The sequence below is a fragment of the Amphiprion ocellaris genome, chromosome 6, assembly GCF_022539595.1.
Source record: "Amphiprion ocellaris isolate individual 3 ecotype Okinawa chromosome 6, ASM2253959v1, whole genome shotgun sequence".
NCBI classification, from domain to species: Eukaryota; Metazoa; Chordata; class Actinopteri; family Pomacentridae; genus Amphiprion; species Amphiprion ocellaris.
The window spans coordinates 24,818,447-24,846,088 of record NC_072771.1 but is presented as its reverse complement, the minus strand read 5'-3'; the positions used below and the strand labels follow the sequence as shown (position 1 = coordinate 24,846,088).

Below are 27,642 nucleotides of genomic sequence, written 5' to 3'. Positions count from 1 at the left end.
TTTTGGGCGACATGCTATACTACGACATTTTTAGAGTGACATGCTATACTACGACATTTTTAGAGTGACATGCTATACTCTGACGTTTTTTGGGTGACATGCTAAACTATGACGTTTTTTCAGCCACATGCTATACTATGACGATTTTTTGGTGACATGCTATACTATTACGTTTTTTGAGCGACATGCTATACTATGACATTTTTTGGACCAAACGCTATACTATTACGTTTTTTGGACCAAACGCTATACTATGACGTTTTTAGAGCGACATGCTATACTACGACATTTTTAGAGTGACATGCTATACGATGACGTTTTTTGGACGACATGCTATACTATGATGTTTTTTGAGCGAAATGCTATACTATGACGTTTTTAGAGTGACATGCTATACTATGACGTTTTTAGAGCGACATGCTATAGTATGACGTTTTTAGAGCGACATGCTATGCTATGACGTTTTTAGAGCAACATGCTATACTATGACGTTTTTAGAGCGGCATGCTATACTATGACGTTTTTAGAGTGACATGCTACACTACGACGTTTTTTGAGCCACATGCTATACTAAGACGTTTTTTGGGCGACATACTATACTATGACGTTTTTTGAGCAACTTGCTATACTATGACGTTTTTTGGACGACATGCTATACTATAACGTTTTTAGAGCGACATGCTATACTATGACGTTTTTAGAGCGACATGCAATATTCTGACGTTTTTAGAGCGACATGCTATACTATGACGTTTTTAGAGCGGCATGCTATAGTATGACGTTTTTAGAGTGACATGCTATAGTATGACGTTTTTAGAGCGACATGCTATACCATGACGTTTTCAGAGCGACATGCTATACTATGACGTTTTTTGGACAACATGATATGACGTTTTTTGAGCGACATGCTATACTATGATGTTTTTTTGGCGACGTGCTATAGCATGATGTTTTTTGAGCGACATGCTATACTATGATGGTTTTAGAGCGACATGCTATAGTATGACGTTTTTAGAGTGACATGCTATAATATGACGTTTTTAGAGCGACATGCTATACTATGACGTTTTTTGGGCGACATGCTATACTACGACATTTTTAGAGCGACATGCTACAGTATGACGTTTTTAGAGTGACATGCTATAATACATTTTTAGAGTGACATGCTATACTCTGACGTTTTTTGGGTGACATGCTACACTATGAAGTTTTTTCAGCCACATGCTATACTATGACGATTTTTTGGCGACATGCTATACTATGACGTTTTTTGAGCGACATACTATACTATGACGTTTTTTGGACCAAACGCTATACTATGACGTTTTTAGAGCGACATGCTATACTACGACATTTTTAGAGTGACATGCTATACGATGACATTTTTTGGACGACATGCTATACTATGATGTTTTTTGAGTGAAATGCTATACTATGACGTTTCTAGAGTGCCATGCTATACTATGACGTTTTTAGAGCGACATGCTATAGTATGACGTTTTTAGAGTGACATGCTACACTACGACATTTTTTGAGCCACATGCTATACTATGACGTTTTTTGAGCCACATGCTACACTAAGACGTTTTTTGGGCGACATACTATACTATGACGTTTTTTGAGCAACTTGCTATACTATGACGTTTTTTGGACCAAAGGCTATACTATGACATTTTTAGAGCGACATGCTATACTATGATGTTTTCAGAGCGACATGCTATACTATGATGTTTTTAGAGTGACATTCTATATTCTGACGTTTTTAGAGCGACATGCTATAGTATGACGTTTTTAGAGTGACATGCTATAGTATGACGTTTTTAGAGCGACATGCTATACTATGACGTTTTTAGAGCGACATGCTATACTATGACGTTTTTAGAGCGACATGCTATACTATGACGTTTTTTGGGCGACATGCTATACTACGACATTTTTAGAGCGACATGCTATACTATGATGTTTTTTGAGCGAAATGCTATACTATGACGTTTTTTGGGCGACATACTATACTATGACGTTTTTTGAGCAACTTGCTATACTATGACGTTTTTTGGACGACATGCTATACTATAACGTTTTTAGAGCGACATGCTATACTATGACGTTTTTAGAGCGACATGCAATATTCTGACGTTTTTAGAGCGACATGCTATACTATGACGTTTTTAGAGCGGCATGCTATAGTATGACGTTTTTAGAGTGACATGCTACAGTATGATGTTTTTAGAGCGACATGCTATACCATGACGTTTTCAGAGCGACATGCTATACTATGACGTTTTTTGGACAAAATGATATGACGTTTTTAGAGTGACATGCTATAATATGACATTTTTAGAGCGACATGCTATACTATGACATTTTTAGAGCGAAATGCTATACTATGACGTTTTTTGGGCGACATGCTATACTACGACATTTTTAGAGCGACATGCTACAGTATGACGTTTTTAGAGTGACATGCTATACTCTGACGTTTTTTGGGTGACATGCTACACTACGAAGTTTTTTCAGCCACATGCTATGCTATGAAGGTTTTTTGGCGACATGCTATACTATGACGTTTTTTGAGCGAAATGCTATACTATGACGTTTTTTGGACCAAACGCTATACTATGACGTTTTTAGAGCGACATGCTATACTACGACATTTTTGGAGTCACATGCTACACGATGACATTTTTTGGACGACATGCTATACTATGATGTTTTTTGAGCGAAATGCTATACTATGACGTTTCTAGAGTGACATGCTATACTATGACGTTTTTAGAGCGACATGCTATAGTATGACGTTTTTAGAGTGACATGCTACACTACGACATTTTTTGAGCCACATGCTATACTGTGACGTTTTTTGAGCGACATGCTACACTAAGACGTTTTTTGGGCGACATACTATACTATGACGTTTTTTGAGCAACTTGCTATACTATGACGTTTTTTGGGCCAAAGGCTATACTATGACATTTTTAGAGCGACATGCTATACTATGATGTTTTCAGAGCGGCATGCTATAGTATGACGTTTTTAGAGTGACATGCTATAGTATGACGTTTTTAGAGCGACATGCTATACTATGACGTTTTCAGAGCGACATGCTATACTATGACGTTTTTTTGGACAACATGATATGACGTTTTTTGAGCGACATGCTACACTATGAAGTTTTTTCAGCCACATGCTATACTATGACGATTTTTTGGCGAGATGCTATACTATGACGTTTTTTGAGCAACATGCTATACTATGACGTTTTTTGGACCAAACGCTTTACTATGACGTTTTTTGGACCAAACGCTATACTATGACGTTTTTAGAGCGACATGCTATACTACGACATTTTTAGAGTGACATGCTATATGATGACGTTTTTTGGACGACATGCTATACTATGATGTTTTTTGAGCGAAATGCTATACTATGACTTTTTTGGGCGACATACTATACTATGACGTTTTTTGAGCAACTTGCTATACTATGACGTTTTTTGGACGACATGCTATACTATAACGTTTTTAGAGCGACATGCTATACTATGACGTTTTTAGAGCGACATGCAATATTCTGACGTTTTTAGAGCGACATGCTATACTATGACGTTTTTAGAGCGGCATGCTATAGTATGACGTTTTTAGAGTGACATGCTATAGTATGACGTTTTTAGAGCGACATGCTATACCATGACGTTTTCAGAGCGACATGCTATACTATGACGTTTTTTGGACAACATGATATGACGTTTTTAGAGTGACATGCTATAATATGACGTTTTTAGAGCGACATGCTATACTATGACATTTTTAGAGCGAAATGCTATACTATGACGTTTTTTGGGCGACATGCTATACTACGACATTTTTAGAGCGACATGCTACAGTATGACGTTTTTAGAGTGACATGCTATACTACGACATTTTTAGAGTGACATGCTATACTCTGACGTTTTTTGGGTGACATGCTACACTACGAAGTTTTTTCAGCCACATGCTATGCTATGAAGATTTTTTGGCGACATGCTATACTATGACGTTTTTTGAGCGAAATGCTATACTATGACGTTTTTTGGACCAAACGCTATACTATGACGTTTTTAGAGCGACATGCTATACTACGACATTTTTGGAGTCACATGCTACACGATGACATTTTTTGGACGACATGCTATACTATGATGTTTTTTGAGCGAAATGCTATACTATGACGTTTCTAGAGTGACATGCTATACTATGACGTTTTTAGAGCGACATGCTATAGTATGACGTTTTTAGAGTGACATGCTACACTACGACATTTTTTGAGCCACATGCTATACTGTGACGTTTTTTGAGCGACATGCTACACTAAGACGTTTTTTGGGCGACATACTATACTATGACGTTTTTTGAGCAACTTGCTATACTATGACGTTTTTTGGGCCAAAGGCTATACTATGACATTTTTAGAGCGACATGCTATACTATGATGTTTTCAGAGCGGCATGCTATAGTATGACGTTTTTAGAGTGACATGCTATAGTATGACGTTTTTAGAGCGACATGCTATACTATGACGTTTTCAGAGCGACATGCTATACTATGACGTTTTTTGGACAACATGATATGACGTTTTTTGAGCGACATGCTACACTATGAAGTTTTTTCAGCCACATGCTATACTATGACGATTTTTTGGCGAGATGCTATACTATGACGTTTTTTGAGCGACATGCTATACTATGACGTTTTTTGGACCAAACGCTATACTATGACGTTTTTTGGACCAAACGCTATACTATGACGTTTTTAGAGCGACATGCTATACTACGACATTTTTAGAGTGACATGCTATAATGATGACGTTTTTTGGACGACATGCTATACTATGAAGTTTTTAGAGCCACATGCTATACTATGACATTTTAAATGAGACATGCTATAGTATGATGTTTTTAGAGCGACATGCTATACTATGACGTTTTTTGGACGACATACTATGCTATGACGTTTTTTGGACGACATGATATACTATGGCGTTTTTAGAGCGACATGCCATAGTATGACGATTTTAGAGCGACATGCTATACTATGATGTTTTAAGAGCGACATGCTATACTGTGACGTTTTTTGGGCGACATGCTATACTATGACATTTTTAGAGCGACATGCTATACTATGACGTTTTTAGGGTGACATGCTATACTCTGACATTTTTTGGGTGACATGCTAAACTATGACGTTTGTTGAAGCAAAGATTATACTATGACATTTTTAGAGCAACATGCTATACTGTGATGTTTTTTGAACCACATGCTATACTATGATGTCTTTTGAGCGACATGCTATAGTATGACGTTTTTAGAGCGACATGCTATAGTATGACGTTTTTAGAGCGACATGCTATGCTATGACGTTTTTAGAACGACATGCTATACAATGACGTTTTTAGAGCGACATGCTTTACTATGACGTTTTTAGAGCGACATGCTATAGTATCACGTTTTTAGAGTGACATGCTATGCTATGACGTTTTTAGAATGACATGCTATACAATGACGTTTCTAGAGCGACATGCTATAGTATGACGTTTTTACAGCAACATGCTATACTGTGACGTTGTTTGGGCGACATGCTATACTATGACATTTTGTTGAACGACATGCTATACTATGACATTTTTAGAGCAACATACTATGATGTTTTTTGAACCACATGCTATACTATGATGTCTTTTGAGCGACATGCTATAGTATGACGTTTTTAGAGCGACATGCTATGCTATGACGTTTTTAGAACGACATGCTATACAATGACGTTTTTAGAGCGACATGCTATAGTATGACGTTTTTAGAGTTACATGCTATACTATGACGTTTTTTGAGCCACATGCTATACCATGATGTTTTTTGGGCGACGTGCTATACTATGATGTTTTTTGGGCGACATGCTATGCTACGACGTTTTCAGAGCGACATGCTATACTATGACCTTTTCAGAGCGACATGCTATAGTATGACATTTTTAGAGCGACATGCTATAGTATGACTTTTTATAGCAACATACTATACTGTGACGTTTTAAGAGCGATATGCTATACGGTGACGTTTTTTGGACGACATGCTATACTATGACGTTTTTAGAGCGACATGCTATACTATGATGTTTTTAGAGCGACATGCTATACTATGATGTTTTTTGAGCGACATTCTATACTATGACGTTGTTTGAGCGACATGCTATGCTACGATGTTCTTTGGACAACATGCTAAACTATGACGTTTTTAGGGCCAAAGGCTATACTATGACATTTTTAGAGCGACATGCTACGCTATGACATTTTTTGAGTCAGATGCTATACTATGATGTTTTTTGGGCGACATGCTATATTATGACGTTTTTAGAGCAACATGCTATACTATGACCTTTTAAACGCGACATGCTATAGTACGATGTTCTTTGGACGACATGCTAAACTATGACATTTTTTGGACCAAAGGCTATACTATGACATTTTTAGAGCGACATGCTATAATGATGACGTTTTTTGGACGACATGCTGTACAATGACATTTTTTGGACGACATGCTATAGTATGACGTTTTTTGGACGACATGCTATACAATGACGTTTGTTGAGCGACATGCTATACTCTGACGTTTTGTGGGTGACATGCTAAATTATGACGTTTGTTGAACCAAAGGCTATACTATGACATTTTTAGAGCGACATGCTATAATGATGACGTTTTTTGGACGACATGCTATGCTATGACGTTTTTTGGATGACATGATATACTATGGCGTTTTTACAGCGACATGCCATAGTATGACGATTTTAGAGCGACATGCTATACTATGACGTTTTAAGAGCAACATGCTATACTATGATGTTCTTTGGACCAAAGGGTATACTATGACATTTTTATAGCGACATGCTACACTATGACGTTTTTTGAGCCACATGCTGTGCTATGACGTTTTCTGGGCGACATGCTATACTATGACATTTTTTGGGTGACATGCTATACTATGACGTTTTTAGAGCGACATGCTGTACTATGACGTTTTTTGGGTGACACTCTATACTATAGGCTTTTAAAATTGACATATTACTATGACTTTTTTTGTTTTAGTTTTTTAGCAACATATAAGAATTTGAACAGTTTTAAAAATTACTATAATTTTACTTGTGCAATGAAATATTATTCTATGGCATTTTTTAGACGACGTATACTCTGATATTTTCTTGAATAACATACTATTTTCACAATATACTGCACTATTACATTTTTTGAACCACATATCATACTTTACAATTTTAGGCAACATCCTATCATTTTGCACTTTTTAAACCACATAATAATCTGTTTGTTTTTTGCCAAGCTATACTATGAACTACAGGCCATACTATGTTATTCTTGAAAAGTATACTATACTTTGACATTTGCTGAACTACATCCTATACTATGGCGTTATACACAGAGTGCTTTGGTTACATGTTGATTTATATTCTAGATTTTTTTCTGTTTTGTTTTTTGACGGGATTACCACAGACCTGACCGTGAACACCGTTGACACCCACCTGAGGGAGATGCTGCCTAAGATCTCAAGGCTGCTTGGTCGTGGTCTTTCTGGTCCTGCTCCAGAACGCCTTCATCAACTACATCTTCTTTTGAAGAGGCCCTCAGATGCTGCAATCTCTGACCTTAAGGAGGAACTGCTACTTTCACTCTGTAACGAGACGGCGGTTATTTTAAAGACCCAGCTCCTGGCGGCTTTGAGTGAAAGTTTAACACCCATCAAAACGGAACTACAGACGGTTAAATCTGAGCTGTCGATCAGTATTTCAAACATCAAGTCCGACCCGGCTGCCCTAAAGCACGGTGTGGGTGAAACGGAAACGTCACTCTCCACATCACCGACGACATCGTCACACTCCAAAGCAGAGCACCTGTCTGCTGAACTTTTAAAAGTGGAAAATAAATGTGAAGAATGTGAGCAGCAGCAGCCTGTGAGCAGCGGAACAGATGTGATCAGAAAGAAGTCATTTTCTTTTTTCTTTTCTTTCTGGTTGACTTGATGCTGTTAGATGCAGATGTTGGAGCTGATTCTGATCTTTCAGGATAAAAAGCTGCTTTTCCTTCACAGACTTTTCAGGAAATTATTCTCTCAGGTTTTCTCTATTTATATTGTTATCTGTGATTATTTCATTATTTCTTTATTGTTAAATAATGTTTGAGGCATAAAGACTCATTTAGTTATTTTAATCCTGAAATCTTTGATGTAGCAGAACTAAACTTCCATTTTCCTTCTTGTACTTCTGATACTAGAACTAAACGTATCTTCAACACAGATCATCTGGTTTTAAAGAATCAGCAGCAACATCACAACAACAAATGAGACAATTTTCAACAAATTCATGAAACTGATGTCATTTAAAACTATCAGTCTGTTTTAGTGTCAAATTAAAGCTGATTACTGACAACTAGAACATTAACATTACTGTTTAAATCACATTTAAGTTTCCTGAACGTTACATTAATGTCAACCAGCCACAACTTTATGAACTTAATGAACCACATCACAGTAACACAACACACTTCAGCTGTTTACATGAAACTCAACACATTAGCTTGATGCTACGTTAGCTTTAATCAGGCTATGACTGAGCAGCTAGCTCGGTTTGCATCGCTAACATTAAAGCTAATATTTACTATGCTAACTTTCTTCTCTGGTCAACACACACTGAAACAAACTCCACCAACATCTGGAGTGCATGGCACACATTACATCTGACACTAAAGCTGCATATAAAGTGCATTAAAAGCGGCACCGATACGAAAATAAACATTTACTTACCGAACTATCAGAGTCCTTTCAGTGTCTGCTGGTAGAATCAGCCGAAGGTAGAAAACTAGTTAAAACAAGCCAACGGGCAGGAAAACTGTATGTAGAAAATGGTCTGCTGCTGCACCGATAAATAAACCAACAGTTATTATATCAGAATTAATCCAAACGAGGAGAGCAGAGTCTCGGCTGCCTCCTCCATAGGACCTGTCAATCATTCCAGACCGGACTGTCAATCAAGTAGTCCCGCCCCCTGGCTTTGCAAAACTTTAACGCTGTTCCGCATTGTGCCTGACAAGTTAAACCGAGAGAAAACGGCTCCAATGTCTCAGCCAATCAGAGACGATTACGAACCTGTTACTGTATTGCTGCATTTTCAGCCAATCAGCATCGCCCTTCATTAAACCTCTGCCCAATCATTTTCCAGGATGTTCACACGTCAAGCCTAGAGGAAGTGGATGATGTGTATGTTTTGTACACAACTGTGCCGACGCTTATGAAAGTCAGCTGTTGTCTGGTCGTTAATTTCTTTCGAATTTTGAAGCTTCAGCCGACACTTACGTAAATGTACAGAGTGAATCTGACCGTTTGCTGCGTTTTGAGGAGTAAAAGTTGTGTAACTAACAGAGTTGTGTTGTCGTCCGCCGGTTGTCACTCTGGCCGTGTTTTCCCTCCAGTCAGCCGCCCCCCTGCTCTCCAGGCTGGGGTGGAAGTAGACGATGCGTGTCGCCTCAGCAGAAGATGGAGGATTTAACCTGGGATCATCATGGCTGCTGTGACGGTGTGGCGTTACACCAGCGGTCGTGTCCTCGGAGGATGGGGCCCGCTGCTGTGCGTCGCCCTCGGCTCCCTGGTGGCCCTCCTCATGCCCCTGGTTGGGGTGGAGGACCGGTGCTGTGGCTCCCTGAAGGGCATCGCTCAGCTCCGCTGCCATCTGTGGGGGGGCTCACAGCAACCTCCAGCTGTGCAGTCCACCAGCCTCACGGTCCCCTTCACTGCCCTTGATCTGCTGCCTCAGAGGTCCAAGCCGAGCAAAGGTACGAACAAGAAATCAGTGCCATATGTTAAACAAGATTAATGACTAGTCAGTGTAAACCACGGGGACGAGTCTGACTCTGTAGAGTCTTAAGAATGACTTAATTGTCCTTTAACTCACTTTTAAAGGGAAAACGTCTTCTCTTCACAGTTTTCTAGCTCCTTTATCTTCATGTTCCCAGTATTTAGTGGTTTCTGCCTGAGAGCAGTTTGAAGATGTCTCCTGGAGACATTGTGATGGTCATTTGCTAAAAAGTTTCTAACAAATTTCTTTTTTGAGGCAATCTTAAAATCTCTCAAAATAAGGAATAGATTGACTGATAGTAAAAATATCCAATCTGCAGCTGTAATTTGAGTCATTATCAGGTATAGTCATTTTATTTTGGGATATTAAATACAAATTTTGTGATTGACCTCAGAAGTCCATGTAAAATTACAGGTCTACACACATATAGTGCAAAAAAAAAAAAAAAACTAATGTCAGTAACAAGGGTATTTGCATGCTGTATTTAAGTGTTTGTTCAGTGTGATAACCACTATTTGAAGGTCTTCTGGATATCATCATTTATTTTTGATTTTGCCAAGCTCTTTTGTTGAAAATACCTGCTATGTTGTTTTCTGTGTATTGCTGACACTGTGTATCCTGCTCTGTTTGCAGAGATGGAGCTGGAGGCCAAGGCGGCGCTGCAGCAGGCTCTGGAGATGAAGAAACTTGGAAAGAGGGAGAAGGCTCATAAGCTGTTGGTTCATGCACTTAGCATGAACCCAGACTTTGTGGATGCCCTGACAGAGCTGGGTACCATTCTGGAGGAGGAGAAGGATGTGGTCCAGGCAGACCACCTCTACACCAAGGCCTTGGCCATCTCACCATGTAATGAGAGAGCTCTGGTGAGCCGAGACAGAACTCTTCCCCTGGTAGAAGAGATTGACCAGCGTTACTTTAGCATCATTGACAGTAAGGTGCAGCGACTTATGTCCATCCCAAAAGGCAACTCTGCTCTTCGTCGAGTGATGGAGGAAACCTACTACCACCACATCTACCACACGGTGGCAATTGAAGGCAGCACGCTCACTCTGTCTGAGATTCGCCACATCATTGAGACGCGCTATGCTGTGCCTGGAAAGAGCCTTCAGGAGCAAAACGAGGCCATCGGCGTGGATGCAGCCATGAAGTACATCAACACCACACTGCTGTCCAGATCAGGAGCTATCACCGTCAACGACATCCTGGAGATTCACCGACGGGTGCTCGGCTACGTAGACCCTGTGGAGGGAGGGAGGCTGCGCACCAACCAGGTGTTTGTGGGCCACCACATCCCACCCCACCCTCAGGACCTGCAGAGACACATGCAGGAGCTGGTTCAGTGGCTCAACTCTGACGAGGCCCTGCAGCTCCATCCTGTGGAGTATGCAGCTCTCGCGCACTACAAACTGGTGTACGTGCATCCCTTTGTGGATGGAAACGGACGCACATCACGGCTGCTGATGAACCTCGTGCTCATGCAAGCGAGATACCCACCGATTACCATCAGGAAAGAACAAAGGGCTGAATATTACGCAGCTCTAGACACCGCCAACGAGGGTGATGTTCGGCCTTTCATCCGCTTTATTGCCAAATGTACAGAAATAACACTGGACACACTGTTGATTTCTACAACAGAACACGCCGTGGGGCTGCCAGGAGCCGGCCAGGACCAGGCCTGTCTTGACTGCAAACAGACTATTCCAATCCACAACTGAGCTGGGGAAAGGGAGCACGAGCTGGCATGCAGGGATAGATGTTAATTAATCTATTAGCATCATAACTTGTGTGGAATCACATCATCTCTTGGCCTTGTCTGAGTTTAGGTTCAATAGCTGCTGAAGTCATTGAAAGTGGTGCAGAATGAACTGAAATCAGGCTTTGTTGCACCTAAGTTTGCTTTCATACAAAAACATTTCCTGCACAGTGAAAAGAACCAGTTTCCCCCCTTTTAACCATCTTCCCATGCGAGAGTTGAGGCATATTAATTTATCTCAGAATACAGTCTGAAGCACGACTACTGCCGACATGAGGAGGAAACATGTTGTTTGAGCTTGAGTTACCTCTGCAGATGTGTACAGTGAACATTTTGTTTACTCTCTATGGATAAAGATGTCAAAAACCGCTGCAAAGCACTTTCATGTATTTATTTTAAAATAAAAGTGTTCTGTTACCTCTCATCATGTCTGAGTTATAATTTTTTTTCTTAGAATGAACCAAGCAAAGCTTCATTTTGGGATCAAAGATGATTTACATGACTTTATTAAAACAAGTTTTAGACCAGGTAACAAAGCAAAAACATGACATGACTTTATTTTTTTTACAGGACCCAAAAACACGAGGGTAGAAAAGGGTAGATAATCAAAAACACAGGAAAATAAATACTACAGTTGAAAAAAAAATAGCCTTTTATTATTTACCTCTAGATTTTAAATATCGACTATAGAAATTATACAAAACAACAGCAATGCGCACAATATAACTTCTTATTATTGGACACTAAACAGAAGGTGACTTCTACTGACCAACATATTTAGATTTTTTTTTCTTTTTAACATTAGGCCACTGTGGTGAGAGCAGTACATACAGCTTGTATTTCATCCATTTTGAAAATTTATATTTATTACAAACTATGGTGACCTTTTTGAAATTTTGTATACTGAACATTATGTACACTAACAGAATCAATAATACTCAAACAAGACAACTGGACTGATGGACAACCTGTGGGTAGACTGCATAGATTCTCTTCTACGTATTGTGTCGAAGGAGCTGTGGACCTAAATAATATGTGTAGATGACATATCTAAGTATCTCTATATAAGCCTTTTAGTAGAATACAGAGAAGAGCATCTAACACAAGTTCAGTAAAGGGGTGAAACTAACTGCATGAAGAAACCAAGGTCTAAAACACAGTTATTAAGATTAAGATATTAATCCATGGATTAGTTTACAGTGCACTTACAATTGTGTTCTATCTTTGACACCTTAATATAATGTTTTCACTTATGGTAGTGGACTATTGCAGGGCTGCAGGTAATAACTAGGTTGTATTTTTTTTAATTATTTTCTCAATGGTTTTCTTGAGAATTAGAAGACTGCTTGTCATTGTTTTGTTGTATGAATAGTTTAAAAACAAAATACTTTCAATAATGTAAGAAAACGAATCTATTCTCTCATTTGAGACACTAAAAATACAATATGCAAGAATGTTTTCCTCTAATTTCTGTTAATTGAGAGCTCAAGACACTTATAGCCTTTGTCGTAAACCAAACCAGAATGCAGACATGAGTCTTATGTGTCTTTCCAGCCACCAAAGCAACCAATAAGATGCATTTCTGCAGCATTTCCCTTTAAATGTCTTTTCAGTCAGCAGCATGTGAATCAGACTGATGCTTAAAACATGACTAATTTCCTTACGGATGTTCTTCGCCTAAACAGACAGGTCATGGTAACAGTTACAAGTGATGCACGAAATCAGATAAATCATAAGACGGTATAATTAGAACAGATCTGTAAACACTGTAACTGAAGCATGAGCAGTGACATGACAAGACGGCAGCTTTTATACTGCAATATAAAACTTCCAAAGTATAAGCTGGTTAACTGATATGAAGATTAATAGCAGATGGTAACTCAGAGATGCAAAATTTATGGATTAGTTACTATACAGTCAGGAAAAAAAGCAGCTCATCTTGTTCGCTGTGTCCTCAGAGGTCAAAATAAGTTAGACAAAAAAAGTCCTCATCTCCCTAAAAATATCTGGAGAATGTCTTTTCATCACTAGCACATCCAACATATGTACACACACCAACTACTACACCATATCTGAACTTTCTGCATATATACCCTCTTAAAACAACATTCACAAGTTTGGCTGCTTTGAACATTTAAAAAAATACTCTCACATATACTTCTGTCAGATCCCTTTAACGAAGCACAACAACAAAAAAAAAAAAACAGGAGACTTTGCAACATGAGGCTTACAATTTTAGATACAGTATATTTACACACAAATATGATACACTTGTTTTTTTTTTTTTAAAATATAAAATATCCTGGCAGCCACCTTCAAACACACCCAACAAAAACAATCTGGCTCACTGGTGAAAAACTGGGGTTGGAAAGGGTTTGTAATTGGGAGGGCAGGAGCACAGCGATTAAGGCAAATCTCGCAGAACGGACGATGAAGAGCATGACTGAGATTAAAGGGACATCAGGTAACCAAGTACAGAAGAATCACCAACACTAATTTGTAAGGACACAAGATGGCTTTCAGTATGAAGGCGGTCATAATCCTCTTGCTCGTCTCCTCACTTGTTGAGAAGCATCCTGGCAAAGTCTGAATTTGACAAAGGTTTAGGCTCTCCGGCTGCATTCGCTGCGCTGCTGGCCGTCACTTGCTCAGCTGCAGTCCCGTTCTCAACTTTGCTTACAGGCGCACTTTGTCGGTGCAGGGAACGAGGGAGTAAAGAGAGCCCGGTGCGTCCTCTGCCTCTTCTGGAGAAAGAAAAAAACAGCTCTGATTTATCCTATTATTACTAGTTACGGGTGTGAGAGTCATGTAAGCATTCAAACTGAAAAATGCGCTTGTAAACTTACGATCCATAGACCTGGCGAGGCATCATGTCGCTCATAGGCCTGCTGGTACCAGGTTTATCCATCATGTTTCTGCGAGGAGGGTTGCTAATAGCAACAGAGATCTTGTTGCCTTCCACATCCATGCCGTCCATTCTCAGCACTGCCTGAGAGGCCTGGGTTTCATCTGCAAACTCAACATATGCCAGACCCTGCAGCGGAACACAGCGAGAGAGGGTTAACAACAGACTCTACACCTCGACTTCGCTCAGCTGCTGGAGGGTCAAAGGTAGTAATCAGATGAGTATTTTTAGCCAAACATCTGGATGCCGTCCTCCTCTTTCAGCCTCACCTTGGGTTTTCCTGAGCGATACGTGACCAGACGAACCTCTTTGATGGTGCCATGGCTTTTGCAGAGTTCCTCCAGCTGCTCTTTAGTGCATGAGAATGGCAGTCCAGAGATGAAGATTTTGTGTTTCTCCATTGACGTGTTGTATTTAAACACCTAAAAAAAGAAAAAAAATAATGCTAATTTCCGGGCTTAATTTCCACATTAGGAAACGCTGAAGACTTGTTTTACAGTCATATCAGCAGAGTTGGAACCAAAACTAGTAGACACAAAATGACCTAGGATTATTGATCATCACATCACATTTTTTCACTACCTCCTAGCAGTACATAACAATAACTCTGATCGTAATTAAATTAATGCAATCTGGACCTGGGAAAGAGGCACAAAGTCAACAGATATATTGAACAATTCAAAATGACTAATTGGAATTAAATTCAAGGACACAAAAATGTTTAAGAATTTCTAAATAAAATAGAATTATTTTTTCCCTCTTACAGCCTTTCTGAGGAAACTGGTTTGGTCATTTTTAACACTTTGAGCTCACAAACAATAGCTACAATAAAAACAACAAACGTGTACTTACCTTAAAGTCAGGATTTTTGTTTTTGTCTACACAAGGTGACACAAACATGGGCCTGCCCTCCACCTCCCGTCTGTCCAGCTTCAGAGCTTCAGGGACCGACACCGGCGATTCAAACTGTACATAGCAGTAGCCTTTGAAGGTTCCCTTATTGCTGAAGACCGGGCGAATCTGTGTGATTGGACCACAGGTCTCAAACAGCGTCCTGAGCTTTGACTCTGGCTCCTCCAGGGTGTAAGCCAGGTTGCTGATGAACACACTGGTATTGTCATTTCGAAGCTCTGGATTATCATCCTTCTGTCTCTGGGGAGTAGCTGCCGCTGCTTGCTGCACTTTTTTGTTGCCAGGTGGACCAGGCTTATATCCAGGTGGAGCGTTTCTCCCAAAAAGTCCAGTCTCTGTCTCCATGTACTCATCTGTGGTGTGATCACCGTTTCCTCTGTGCCTTTTCGGAGCTTGTTTTGTCACCGAGGAACAAAAAGCGACAGCGCATGATGAGTAAAATCACACTTAGTATTGCTCAAAATTAAAAAGTTGCATCACTCAAACTAAGCAGTGCATCTTACCGGAGTCTTCATTCCATTCATCCTGATAATCATCCTGTTCTGCTTTTCTCTTCTCTCCAGTTCGAGTTCCCTTCTGGAACTTCTTCTGGGTCTTCTTCTCTGACTTGGCTTTCCGCCGCTGCTCAGCTCTCTCCTCCTCTTGGCGAGCCAGGTTGGCTTCTTTCTCTGCCGCCTAACAGATGGGCAGAACATGGAAACATTAGCCAAAAGCCGCCAAGTGATACACCTGCCCGGCACAGCGCTGACATGTGCCCCTACTTTTGCTCGTTGCTCATTAATCCTGTTCAGCCGGGTCTCTGTCTTCTGCACTGCCACGTCCCAGTCCTCCAGAGAACCTGTAGGCAAGGACACAGAATACAGAGACACATTATAACTCATGAAACTCTTCTTTATTTTTATGTTTATTTAAATTTTGTGTTGGCACTCACCTTCCACTCTCTCAAAGGTGAGCAGGACTTCACAAACATGCTCTGGGTAGTCTGAGGTGCACTGAACTGCTCTGTGGAGAGCTTTTCGACAATGAATAGGGTCTCCGTAAGACCTATGGACAAAAACAAACAAAAAAAAAAAATCAAGGAGACAAGTGATTAGTCACTAAGACAGAACAGCACTACACTTAGATTAATATTTTTTCCATTCAGTAATGGACTCACAGACCTTTCAAGGTTATAGTACTCCAGCCACATGTTGGCAAATTTGGCGTTCCCTTTTGTCATGATATTATCCCACAGTTCTCTGGCTTTTTGCATGTTCTTGCAGTGGAGAGCCTGATCGGGAGAAGAAAAGGAAAATAAGAGATATGCGACATCCATATTCAATACAGATGGGTGACCAGTTAAAGGAAAAAGCTTGAATAAATGAGTAGAGAAAGAGATGCAATGCGTGGTACAATTAGGCCATTAACATCCAATTAGTCTCACTTAGTCAGTCCATTCTGTTGTACATAATTATCTGGCTGCTCCTCACTATCACTCTGTTACGGGGGGAAAAAACACTGTCTCGTTTGTATTTATTTATACCAATAACATCCCATCCCACTGGGGCTGCGTTACTGCACAATGCAAATCCTCAGCAGAACATGAGTTTTTCAATATGGTACATTACTGCCTTAAAGTGGTTGTCGTTCCCTGTAGTGAAATGAATTTTGACCACGCAGACAGACAGCAGGAGTTTTAGTCATGAAGCTCACTTGGTTAGTGTTTAAATAAGAACAGTGGCTTAAGTGACATCTGAATTTAGATAATCCATAAACAGGGCACAAAACTATGGTTGACAGTGCATATTTGATGACCCTGAAGTGTGTGCATTACTGCGACATGCGAGGACGTGATCAAATTGTCAGCAAGAACAATCTATCAACAGTTACACAAAGAGGGGCATTACAGCAGAGGTACACTGCATAAACTGCTTATTACAAAGATTACTGCCAATTTAGATCCTGTGGTGCAAAAACCAGAGGTACTGGTGGAAAAAAGTGATGTGGCCAGATGAGCCATCCTTCATACTCCCAACAAGGTGCATGTGTGGCATACAACAAAGAGAAACTTAAAGGTCTATAAACTGCATAAGGCATGAGGGATCATTGAATGGTTTGATGAGTGTGAAAATGAAGCAAGTCATATGCTATGGCCTTTGCAGGCACCAGATCTCAAAGGAACTGAACAGCTGTGGGAGACTTTGGGCTGACGTGTTGGACAGATCTCTTCACAACCATGATTAATACACCAAATGAGAGAATACGTTTTGGAGGAATGTGCCTGTGTGGAGTTCAGAGACTCGGAGAATCAACGCATGGTGTTTGTTTTTGCATATATGTTGTTTTTTCCTTCAATATGTCATCCATCTTCATATATGACAGTAAGTTTTTTTTGTCACAGAAAGATAACAATATTCTACAAACATATTGTATCCACAAGGGCTATGCAAGTATCTGCTCATGTATAATATTTTGCATCATGTCTGAGAAATGTTGTGCTACCACAGTTCACTCTTTGGTCTTCAGATCTAACCCTGAAACCCACTAGATTTTTAGTAGTAATTTCATTATGCTTCAAGGATGTCAGTAGTATACAGTAGAAGAATAAAATTTAAGCCTTTACCCAGTTTAAATAGAGAAGGACATCACTTTTGTCAAGAAATTCCAGAGTAATTTTGCAGTGTTCAATGCTTACCACTATTCAACAATACTAGCACACCACTCAAACTCTTGAAAATGGTCACCATAGTAACACCGCTTACCTCTATCCTTGCCCAGATCTGCATTATGATACAAGAAGGATCTCCACTTTCGCCAAACCCTACAGAGACACAGAACAGTGAAGAACAAGAAAATTCACATCAATAATGTCACTAAAATAAATCTCAGTGAAATGCGCCTACTTTCTTCAACGTCTTGCTTCATGTAGTCTAGAGATCGAGAGAAGGCTCCTCGCAACTCTTCTAACTCTTTACTTGATTCTGCAAAAAAGAAAAAAAAACACATCAGCAAAGGAACAATGTGAATTCTTTATTCCTTCACATAGTGACAAGCACACAACTGCTCTCACCTCTACTGAAATCCACACGTCTCCTCAAGTAATCAAGGTATGCCTGCCAAATTTCCACATAATCTGTTGCTTGAATGAAACCAGCATTCAGCGCCTTCTCAAAAACATCTGTGAGGAAGAAAAATTTTATGTAAATATGTAACAAGATTCCACAAAATGCCACTATATTGTAAGACTGCATTTCCCAATAAGAACATTAGCATTAAAAACCTATCAAAACAGTTTTGACTTGTATTTCTCACTTTTTTGCATCTTTCATACACAACTGCAAATACAGACATAAGAATTTTAAATTGCTTAAATAATAAAAGCAGCTGAGGTGTTGCGCAAACAGCTTGGTGCTACCTGATACAGTCTGATGGTCAGCTCCATGTCTCTCCAGAGCTAACAGGTAGCTCTTCCACAGACCCATGGTCCAGGGGCAGTTCCTGACAGCACGTTCATGAGTGGAGAGAACCAAATCTTTAATCTTCAGCTGACGATCCTGTGGAGTCCGGAGAAAACCAGTAACAAAATAGTTAAATGATCTTAAACCAGCGGGCGGAGATTCATTACTCAAGATTTAATGAGTTATTTTAATAAGCAACCACATTTTTTACATGCAGACATAATTTTTCATTACTGTGAACCATATTAATATCCACTGGCTGTCTGTGCAATTGCATTTAATCAGAACAGGGTTTGGCTACTTGAATGACCAATTTGAAAAAAGAAGGACTCACAGTGACTAATACTTACAAGGTAGGTTGTGTATTTTGCCCACATATCTGGTACCAGACAGTTCTCCGCCAGAGTCCGCTCAAAGGTTATCTGGATCCGTGCAGGGTCGCCCTCCTTTAGCTCAAAGTCAATGTAGCCCTGATATTCGGCCAACTTAGGAGGTTCTGCCACCATCTGCAACAACACAACAGCAGGAAAATGTTATGCACTGTAAAAACTATGCATAATATTATAAGTTACTAAGGAGGATGGTTTTAACAGAAGTGAGAAGTTACCAGTGACTCTTCAAAAGATTTGCATTTCTCCATCTGCTGTAAAGCCTTCTTGTACTGGTGTATGACTGTCTCAGGAACCCCATGTTCAGACCACTCCTCATACTCTGCATATGTGGCTTCCATGTCTACAACGCAGGAGAGCACAGTTACTTCAAACTGCTCAAAAAGAATCCACACACCACATATGGTATTTACAAAATGTAAAAGAGTAATGTTGAGAAGTGTAACTTTTAAGTTGGTGGAATGTGATAATGTATACTGCTGAATTTCTGTCTCATGTTTAGCGAATAAGTGAAAAGGCTCCGACAAAAAAAGGCTACAAACATGACTGAAATCCCACTGGTCTTTATTCAGATGGCCCAGAATGAAAATGCCATGCCACTAGACCATCTGGCTATCTCTAGTCCACTCCTGCAGCAAACCAAACACAGGGTCAGGGTCTGGCGACGAATGCTCTACTTCTCAATCTGTATGGCATTTCAGAAGCCATATCACCATCTTGCCACCTTTTAACTTGTCCAAAAAGACACTGTTATCTTTTTTCTTTAATGGAGTGATTCACAGCTTTTTAAAGTGGACCATGACATATGGCCCTCACAACAGGAACCCTGCCCATTTTGTAGCAACTCGTCTGGACAGAAGAGACGTCATTCTTACCCATTAAGGGGACAGCCAGCTGGCGGCGGAACAGTGTATGGATTCGCTCTAGCTGAGTGTTCAGCAGCTTTTGCTCCTCGTGGCTGGGAATCCTGCCAGGAGGTGGCTGAAACGAGAGGCAGCAGAGAAAAATCGTGTTGAAACTTTGCCCATTTAGTCAAACATCAAAGGAATTTAATTTAGGATTTTAAGTATTTGTAATTATTCTAAGTTAAGTAAGTGTTATCATTTAAAAGCAGGCTCTGAGACAGTACTAAGATGGAGTTATGATGTCTGCAACTATATTACACTACAAAAAATGGTTTTAATCTAACAAGTGCCCAATTTACATTCTCTAATACTGTTTTTCAAACTGCCTCATACAAAATTAACCTTTTCTGGCAAATGTACATAGCTCAAACAGCAACAAAATCAGAATTTATGTCTTAATACCAAGCAGATCTCTACTGGTGATGGAAACACAAACCTGCACTGTGGACAGAATGGCGTTCTCAAACTCCCTGTATGCCTCCCACACCGTCTGTCCCTTGGTCATGTGAAGCCCCACAGCTGTCACAGCTCTCTCAAAGATGGCTCTCACTCTGTCTATCCCACCTGGTGAGCCCATGCCACCAATAGAGTACTGGGCGTACTCCAGCCAGATATCTGGACCTGTGCATAAACATAAATGTTAAGATCATGCAATTACAGAGTGTCAGACCAAAAATGTTGACAACGGTGCGATGCACTCACAGATATAGTCATTCACAGCTCTCTCAAACAGCTCATATACTTTCTCTCGGTTTGGCTCCTCCTCAGTCAGACGGATCTCATCCTTGAGCCAGTCAAGCCAGATCTCTACAGGATTAAACAAATGTGGTTTCAGTTGGAAATAATGCAAAGCTGCTGATTCCTCTGACCCCTGACCAGTAAGAGACAAAAACCAACCTTCAGTGAGAGGGAAAAGTTCACTCATCTTCTGCCTTGCCTTTCGCAGACGGAAAAGTTCTCCCTCCTGCTTAAGTAGCTTGATAAGATCCACATGGCAGTTGTAGTCGAAAGCATTGATCGACAGCTGAAAAATGCACAGAGGGGAATGAGATGTTGAATAATGCACATAAATATATACTAATTACTTCAAAGGTTTTCATTATTTTTTTAACCAGGGAATTGGTAACACTGCCAAAGAAAATAAACTGAAATGATAATCTGATCAGAGCACCAAAACATCTAAAATAACTTTAAAAATCAGACATTTGAGCCACAATAACTTCAGCTCCAAACAACTACAAACTGTAACCTAGCTATCAAACAATCAGCAATAAAAATGAGACAAAGACTATACACAGTCCTTCATTAGTTGTATTTTTCAGTTTATATTTTTTCTGCAACAGTTTTTGAGGTTATGACTCAACATTTAGGACACTGTGGATGCGGTGATTCATGGTGCTAATTTAGTCTGTAATGTTCATTTATATGAGATAAAGTGTAGGAAAAACAAAAATACCCTTCTGAATATCACACAAGACAACGCAAGACTATAAGCTGCAGCTCCTAAAGTGACACAGTCAAACAGCAGGATCTATTATTGGATAGCATTAGTTGTAGATAGGAGTACTGATACTGGAACTGAGTGCAACATAAACAGGGCTGCAGTAACGTGGCCAAGTTGTTTTTCTCTCTGCTGTTACGGCAGACAGAATCACTACTTCAAGTTCAATCATAACGATGTTGTGATAAAACAGATTTATCAGTTTACAGTCACTAAAGTTTGAGTACTTTCTCTCTGGTTGCTCTCAAAGCTGTCAGAAAATAATGGACTGGTAGTAAAAAGGCGCGTGATGGGAGACATTAGCATCACAGATTAGCAGGCAGCTAATCACGGTAGCTGTGTGAATGACGTCGTATCAAACTCGTCCATTTAATTGTTTTAGTTAACAGCAGCTAACACTCCAATAACTCCCGTTTCCATTAAATCACGTCAGGACAGAGCTGCTCACACGTTTAAAGCTGCTAACTTCTTGTAGCTGGCTGTGTTTACCCCTCATTCATTCTCATTAGCTCCTCGGCTAACGTTAGTTCACCAGCCTGGCTCGGCAGTTGGTGCTACTTACCTGCTCCTCCAAACGCTGGATTTCGGCTTCGTTTTCTTTCTCGTCCTCGGACGAATCGTCCTCCTCGTCGTCTGAATCTTCTACCCCCATGCCCTCCTCCTCCTCCTCTCCGTCCGACTCCATCTCTCTCTCCTCCATCCCCGCATCTTCCTCCTCCATGTCCTGCAACTGCGTTTGCTCTGCGTTGCTTGACGCAGCCATGTTGGAAAGTGTGTCTGCCTGGTAACAAGCTAACAAGCCAGCAGGACGATGGGAGGCGGAGTCTGCACCGGAACTCACTGTCTCTCCTCCGGCGTGTAGCGGCCGTAGTTATCCGCTAGTAGGGGCTCCTCCGTCGGTGAAACCTTTTTTTTTCACTTGTTTGTCAACAAAACCCGCTCGTCGTCGCTCGTGCTCACTCGTTGATTTCCGCTCACCGTCGATAGTGAAACATGGCGAACGTCTCCTTACGAAACTCCGCGTCCTTGCTGTTATTATTTAGCAGAAGGTTGCTCAGACCGGAGCTAAACGCTGTCTGCTTTTACCACAAAAAGGTAGCCCACTGAAAATGCTTCAACACTGCATTTTTAATTTACTTGTATGACCTCAGTTAACTTGGGTTAGACTGTTGTGTTGTCTGTTAGTGGTCTGTGTTGCTAATTCAGCCAGCAGTGACCTACATTTAAAACTACCTAAAAGAGGAAACTAACAAGCTATTTGTGTCTTTCTCGAAGGTGGTGGACCACTACGAAAATCCAAGAAACGTGGGCTCCCTGGACAAAAACTCCAAGAATGTGGGGACTGGATTGGTGGGTGCACCAGCATGTGGAGATGTAATGAAACTACAGGTAAACTGGATGTCAACAACAGAGATTACACGGCAATACTGTTGTTAAGACTTTTACAGTATCACTGAATGTTTGGCCCTTTTTGTCTCTAGATCGAGGTGGATGAAAATGGAAAGATAGTGGATGCTAAATTCAAAACATTTGGCTGCGGATCAGCTATCGCCTCCAGCTCTCTAGCAACAGAGTGGGTGAAGGGGAAGACAGTAAGTTGGTATAACACAGTCAACACCAGCTGAGTCACAGATTTGTTTTTGTTTTTTGTTTTTTTTTAAATCTTTGTGGAGGATCTGATCCGTCTGCTTTCACCTCTGCAGGTTGACGATGCTCTGAAGATCAAGAACACAGACATTGCCAAAGAACTCTGCCTTCCTCCAGTCAAGCTTCACTGCTCCAGTAAGTTCAAGGCATAGAGAGCACTTTTAGCTCACTGACAGAGAGATACTGTTATCTAACACTCTTTAAAAAAGCCTACAGATGAGTAGCAAGGTACAGGAAAAATATGCCTGGCATAGAATATACAGGTTTCTCAAAGCTTTACTGAAAGGATGAACGCCTTTTTTTTTTTTTTTTTTTAAATTAACCCTCTCATTTCCTGTTTATTGATGATCCAGAGCACTGTCTGGCAGGCTGGGCTTTTCTATAGGTGTTTGTGTTTTTCATGTTGCATTAGATATGTAACATTTAATGAATATATTCATGTTGAGTTGTAGTAATCCGTGTTAATGAGGAAGCCTGGTTATGAATGACAGATTTCCTGTTAACACATGCTGTCATTGTATATAATTCAACCCATATCAGCCCCCTGGTTACGAATAGTCAGTATTGGCCCTAAAAAGAAAAAAACTTGTGGGTGATCCCTATGTCAAAGCATATACGTCTAGTATGTTTTAAGGTCATTTTTTGAAGTTTTTTCCTGTAACTTGCCACCAATTTCAAGATGTGGGTGATAAGATGATGGATACAGTATACATGTTTGAATCCATCTCTCAATGGACAGTGATGTTGGTCTGTTTTCTAGGAATACTGGATGTTATATAAGTTGTACAATGAAATGTATTGATTGAGCCAGTATTTTATTTTATTGTTATAGTATTAAAAATACATGTACAGTGAAATAGAATAATCTCTTACCTCTACATAATGGTTTATGTAGCGTCTCCTGTAGTTCAATTCATATTCTAAAACCCTCTCGCTCCTTTTCTTTCAGTGCTTGCAGAAGATGCCATAAAAGCAGCGCTGTCAGACTACAGACTAAAACAGCAAGACAAGAAGGAGGAACGAGTCAAAGCCATCAATTAATATGTTGTATCCATTACTGGGTATTTGGCTTTGATATATCGGCTCCAGCTAATGTCTCAGAGCAGCACAGTGCTGTGTGGAAGATGACTTACCGTAGTGCTACATCAGGTCTCACATCCTTCTGGGATGAGTTCTTCGAGCTTTAAACATGTCATAGATCTCCACGGCTGTGGGTCAGTGTCTTGAATTGAAGCAGTGATTCCCATATTAAAAGTGCCCGATATTAACAGTGTTTAGGTTTTCATTAGTTTTTCATTATGTGATTAGAAATGTTGAATTGATGCTGATTCTGGAGTTGGAATTTTTTGGTGAATATTTTCATTGTCAGGGGAGCTTCACATTTTTCTTAATTTGCACAATCATTGTATACACAGGACATAAAGGAGATCTTCAATGAAGCAGGAATAATGGGATTTGAGGTGTGGTGATTTTTTTTGTATACTGTTTTTGGCTTTGCGGTTTTATTTGGCTTGATTGTATAAAATCCCTCATGATGAATTGAGCATGAGCAACAGATAGGTCAGCAACTAAATACAAAAAAGCAATACAGAAAATGGTTTGCTTACTGTGAAATAAATGATTTATAAACAACTTCAGTGTTTGTGCCTTTGTTATCTACCAGATCCTACATCAAGTGGAGCCACCCTTTGTTGGTGCACGAGTATCTTTTTCAGCACAAGTAACACTGCCGCCATTAGGAGAGCGACTAAAATACACAACAGTGTGAGCAGAGCGATGATCACAGCAGAGTTCTGCTGACTGAATGGTTGTGGGTTGAGAGTAGACAAGAGTCCGTCTCTGTTTGTGGAAAGCAAAGATCGTGTTCCTTCAGCAGAGGTTGAATTGCTCTGAATGTACTGAGCTGTGATGTTTTCTCTGCACCTCTGATCCTCCTCAGGGGGAAAAGTGGTCGTTTTAAACTGTGCTGGGCTAACTGACTGCGTTTTATTCAAGAATAAACACTCCTCATAGGTAAGAGTCTCTAATGAGTAGTGTAAGATGCGAGTTTTGGGGAAATCTTGAACTGCAGAAGGGAACCCAACAGTGGTTTGTCTTGATGTTTTCTGCAACAAGTCTCTCAAATCCCCAGATGAACTTTGTGCTGTTGGCTTCACTGTCAGCTTTCTCTCCAGTGCAGAGAAGAGATCATTTGGCTTCAGGACACGAGGGCAGATAGTCATGACAGAGAGGTTCAGAAGCAGACGGTGAGCGAGGTGGACAGGCTCTGTGCACACCAGGTCTGTGGCCATCTTCAGTCTACCGCTCAGCAGCCAGCGGTAGAGGTACAAAATGTCGCACTCGCAGGCCCACAGGTTGTCGGTGAGGTCCACGGATCTGAGGCGCGGCAGGCTGTCGAAGGCGCTCTCTGGGACTGAGCGCAGGCAGTTACTGTTGATCTTCAGGACCTGCAGGTTGACCAGGGCGGACAGCGAAGGCAAGTCCAGGGCAGAGATGCAGTTTTCTGAGAGATCTAAGTGGCTCAGTGATGGGGGAAGATTCACAGGGAGGCTTGTGAGCTTGTTCCCCTTCAGTCTCAAAACCTGCAGCTTGTTCAGACCCTGCAGGGCCCCCGGCTGGATGGCACGGATGCGGTTGTCCTCTAAATCCAGGCGAGTGAGGTTCCCCAGCTGCCTCAGGACGCCGGAGGTGATGTAGGTGATGCGGTTCTCTTGCAGCAGCAGGGACTCCAGGCTGGGAGGAAGGCCTCGAGGGAAGTGGGCCAGAAGGTTCTGACTGAGGCTGAGCTCCTGCAGGCCGGAGAAGGGCCAGAGCATGTGGTCCACGTTACAGAGTTGGTTTCTGGCTACGGACAGAGCTGAAGTGCTGAGAGGGACGGAGTGAGGGAGGGACCTCAGACCCAGTGACTCACATAAGACCAAAAATCCTGGTCGAGGGCAGCAGCAGCCAGGAGGACAAGGAGACGTGGTGAGGCAGGCTACAGGACAGATGCAGAGAACTAGTAGGAGAACCCATCTGCACCAACGCATGACTCACTGGGAAGAATAACAGAGGAGAGATGAGGACATTAGACACATCCGGAGGAAACAAAGCCAGAAAATAGCCAGATACCTCACTTATTATAACTACAAGAAGTGATACCACCAAAAAGGACAGACTAATTATCGGCCTCTCCTAGTATTTATTATTGTATCAGTAAGTTTTTGACAGATTATTGATTAATTAAATGTACTTCAGGTCTGATGCAGTTCCTTTCTATGTCTGTAGTCAGAAATGTCTCTCAAGCAGAGACTGTAAAAACTGAGCAAGAAACACAAGCTGTTGTCACGAACCATGAAATTAGCTATTCTCACAGTGGCGAAGGCTACGCTAACAGCTAACGGCTAAGTTAGAAGGCAGCCACAGATTACCCTGAAACAGAGTCTGGAAAACAATATTTATTAATGCTTTAAGATATAGACCTTAGTGGGCAATTAAAGTGACAGAACAGAGAAATATTAAGTAAATACAGAGAAACAGCAGACGCAACAAAGACAAACTGATACATCTCAGTCGATCCCACATCAGAGAGCCTCCTAATTTTATCGCTCCTATTTCTATTTTACATAATCAGTTGTAGTCACTCTTATTAATGAAGAAGTCTAGTTGTCAGTGAGAGGTTCTCTGCTATCACATGCTGTCAAACATTACATTATATGTACATCAGTCTAAAATGTGGGTCGCACGTCTTTCTTGAGTACCAATAATCGGTATCAGCCATATCGGTCGATCCCTAACCACCAACGGGCTGCATGAAAGATCACTTTAGCTAGAGTTTGATGTTCTGGGAGAGAGTTGCTGGACCAATCCAGTCCCCACATGTGGGCCAAAATAATATATTAAAATATGTAAATGACTGATAATGAATTAACACTAGTAGCTGCAGAATTGATGGTTTGACGGCAACCTAAATACTGTTCTCATCACCAGCACTTTATAACAACTTACAACCCCCTTACGAAGCATGACTTATTATAAAGTGGTACCAAAGAGCATTAGGTGCATCACTTACCATTCTTGTATTCCTGTATTAGCTGCTCCTCCAAAGAGATGGGCAGGAGCGTGTCCCCATGGTCCTTTATGATCCACCGTCTCTCTAAAGATAACCACTGCTGCTGAGAATTCCAGGCAGATGCTCATCAAAATTTAATGACAGCCTTAAGGTGCTCTATTACCTATTCTGGATCCTCTTCACCATTCAAATTGATTGAGAGGTGCCATTGTTTGTCAGCAGGAACCAACAGTGAAGAGGGTCAAAACACAAAGA

At 40.7% G+C, this 27,642-nt stretch overlaps 3 protein-coding genes and 1 long non-coding RNA gene across 4 annotated transcripts in view; 2 read left to right on the top strand and 2 right to left on the bottom strand.

Annotated features, from left to right (window-relative positions):
• The window catches only part of LOC129349138 (uncharacterized), a 10,832-nt gene extending 1,623 nt beyond the window's left edge, over positions 1–9,209 (bottom strand). The window contains exons 1-2 of the long non-coding RNA XR_008602004.1: positions 8,840–9,209; positions 7,563–7,711 (exon numbers count right to left, since the gene is read on the bottom strand). This is a non-coding gene — a long non-coding RNA (uncharacterized LOC129349138). The remainder of the gene's footprint in view (positions 1–7,562; positions 7,712–8,839) is intronic.
• Positions 9,210–9,271: 62 nt separating this feature from the next.
• Positions 9,272–12,064, top strand: ficd (FIC domain protein adenylyltransferase). Its single transcript, XM_023298985.3, has 2 exons — positions 9,272–9,864; positions 10,521–12,064. Exons 1-2 carry the CDS (start codon positions 9,594–9,596, stop codon positions 11,600–11,602), a joined length of 1,353 nt encoding a protein of 450 aa, XP_023154753.1. The 5' UTR covers positions 9,272–9,593; the 3' UTR covers positions 11,603–12,064.
• A 51-nt stretch (positions 12,065–12,115) lies between these two features.
• On the bottom strand, positions 12,116–22,468 carry sart3 (spliceosome associated factor 3, U4/U6 recycling protein). The gene is made up of 19 exons (XM_023298983.3): positions 22,252–22,468; positions 21,086–21,212; positions 20,891–20,995; positions 20,625–20,809; positions 20,159–20,264; positions 19,502–19,626; positions 19,245–19,400; positions 18,852–18,990; positions 18,507–18,614; positions 18,340–18,417; positions 18,199–18,257; positions 16,618–16,727; positions 16,389–16,501; positions 16,219–16,295; positions 15,961–16,132; positions 15,398–15,849; positions 14,815–14,967; positions 14,487–14,674; positions 12,116–14,384 (listed from the first exon to the last, which is right to left on the bottom strand). The coding sequence occupies exons 1-19, from the start codon at positions 22,450–22,452 to the stop codon at positions 14,198–14,200; spliced, it is 2,841 nt and encodes a 946-aa protein (XP_023154751.1). The 5' UTR covers positions 22,453–22,468; the 3' UTR covers positions 12,116–14,197.
• A 114-nt stretch (positions 22,469–22,582) lies between these two features.
• On the top strand, positions 22,583–24,968 carry iscu (iron-sulfur cluster assembly enzyme). The gene is made up of 5 exons (XM_023298986.3): positions 22,583–22,784; positions 22,965–23,078; positions 23,171–23,281; positions 23,393–23,471; positions 24,286–24,968. Exons 1-5 carry the CDS (start codon positions 22,683–22,685, stop codon positions 24,375–24,377), a joined length of 498 nt encoding a protein of 165 aa, XP_023154754.2. The 5' UTR covers positions 22,583–22,682; the 3' UTR covers positions 24,378–24,968.
• Positions 24,969–27,642: the final 2,674 nt, after the last annotated feature.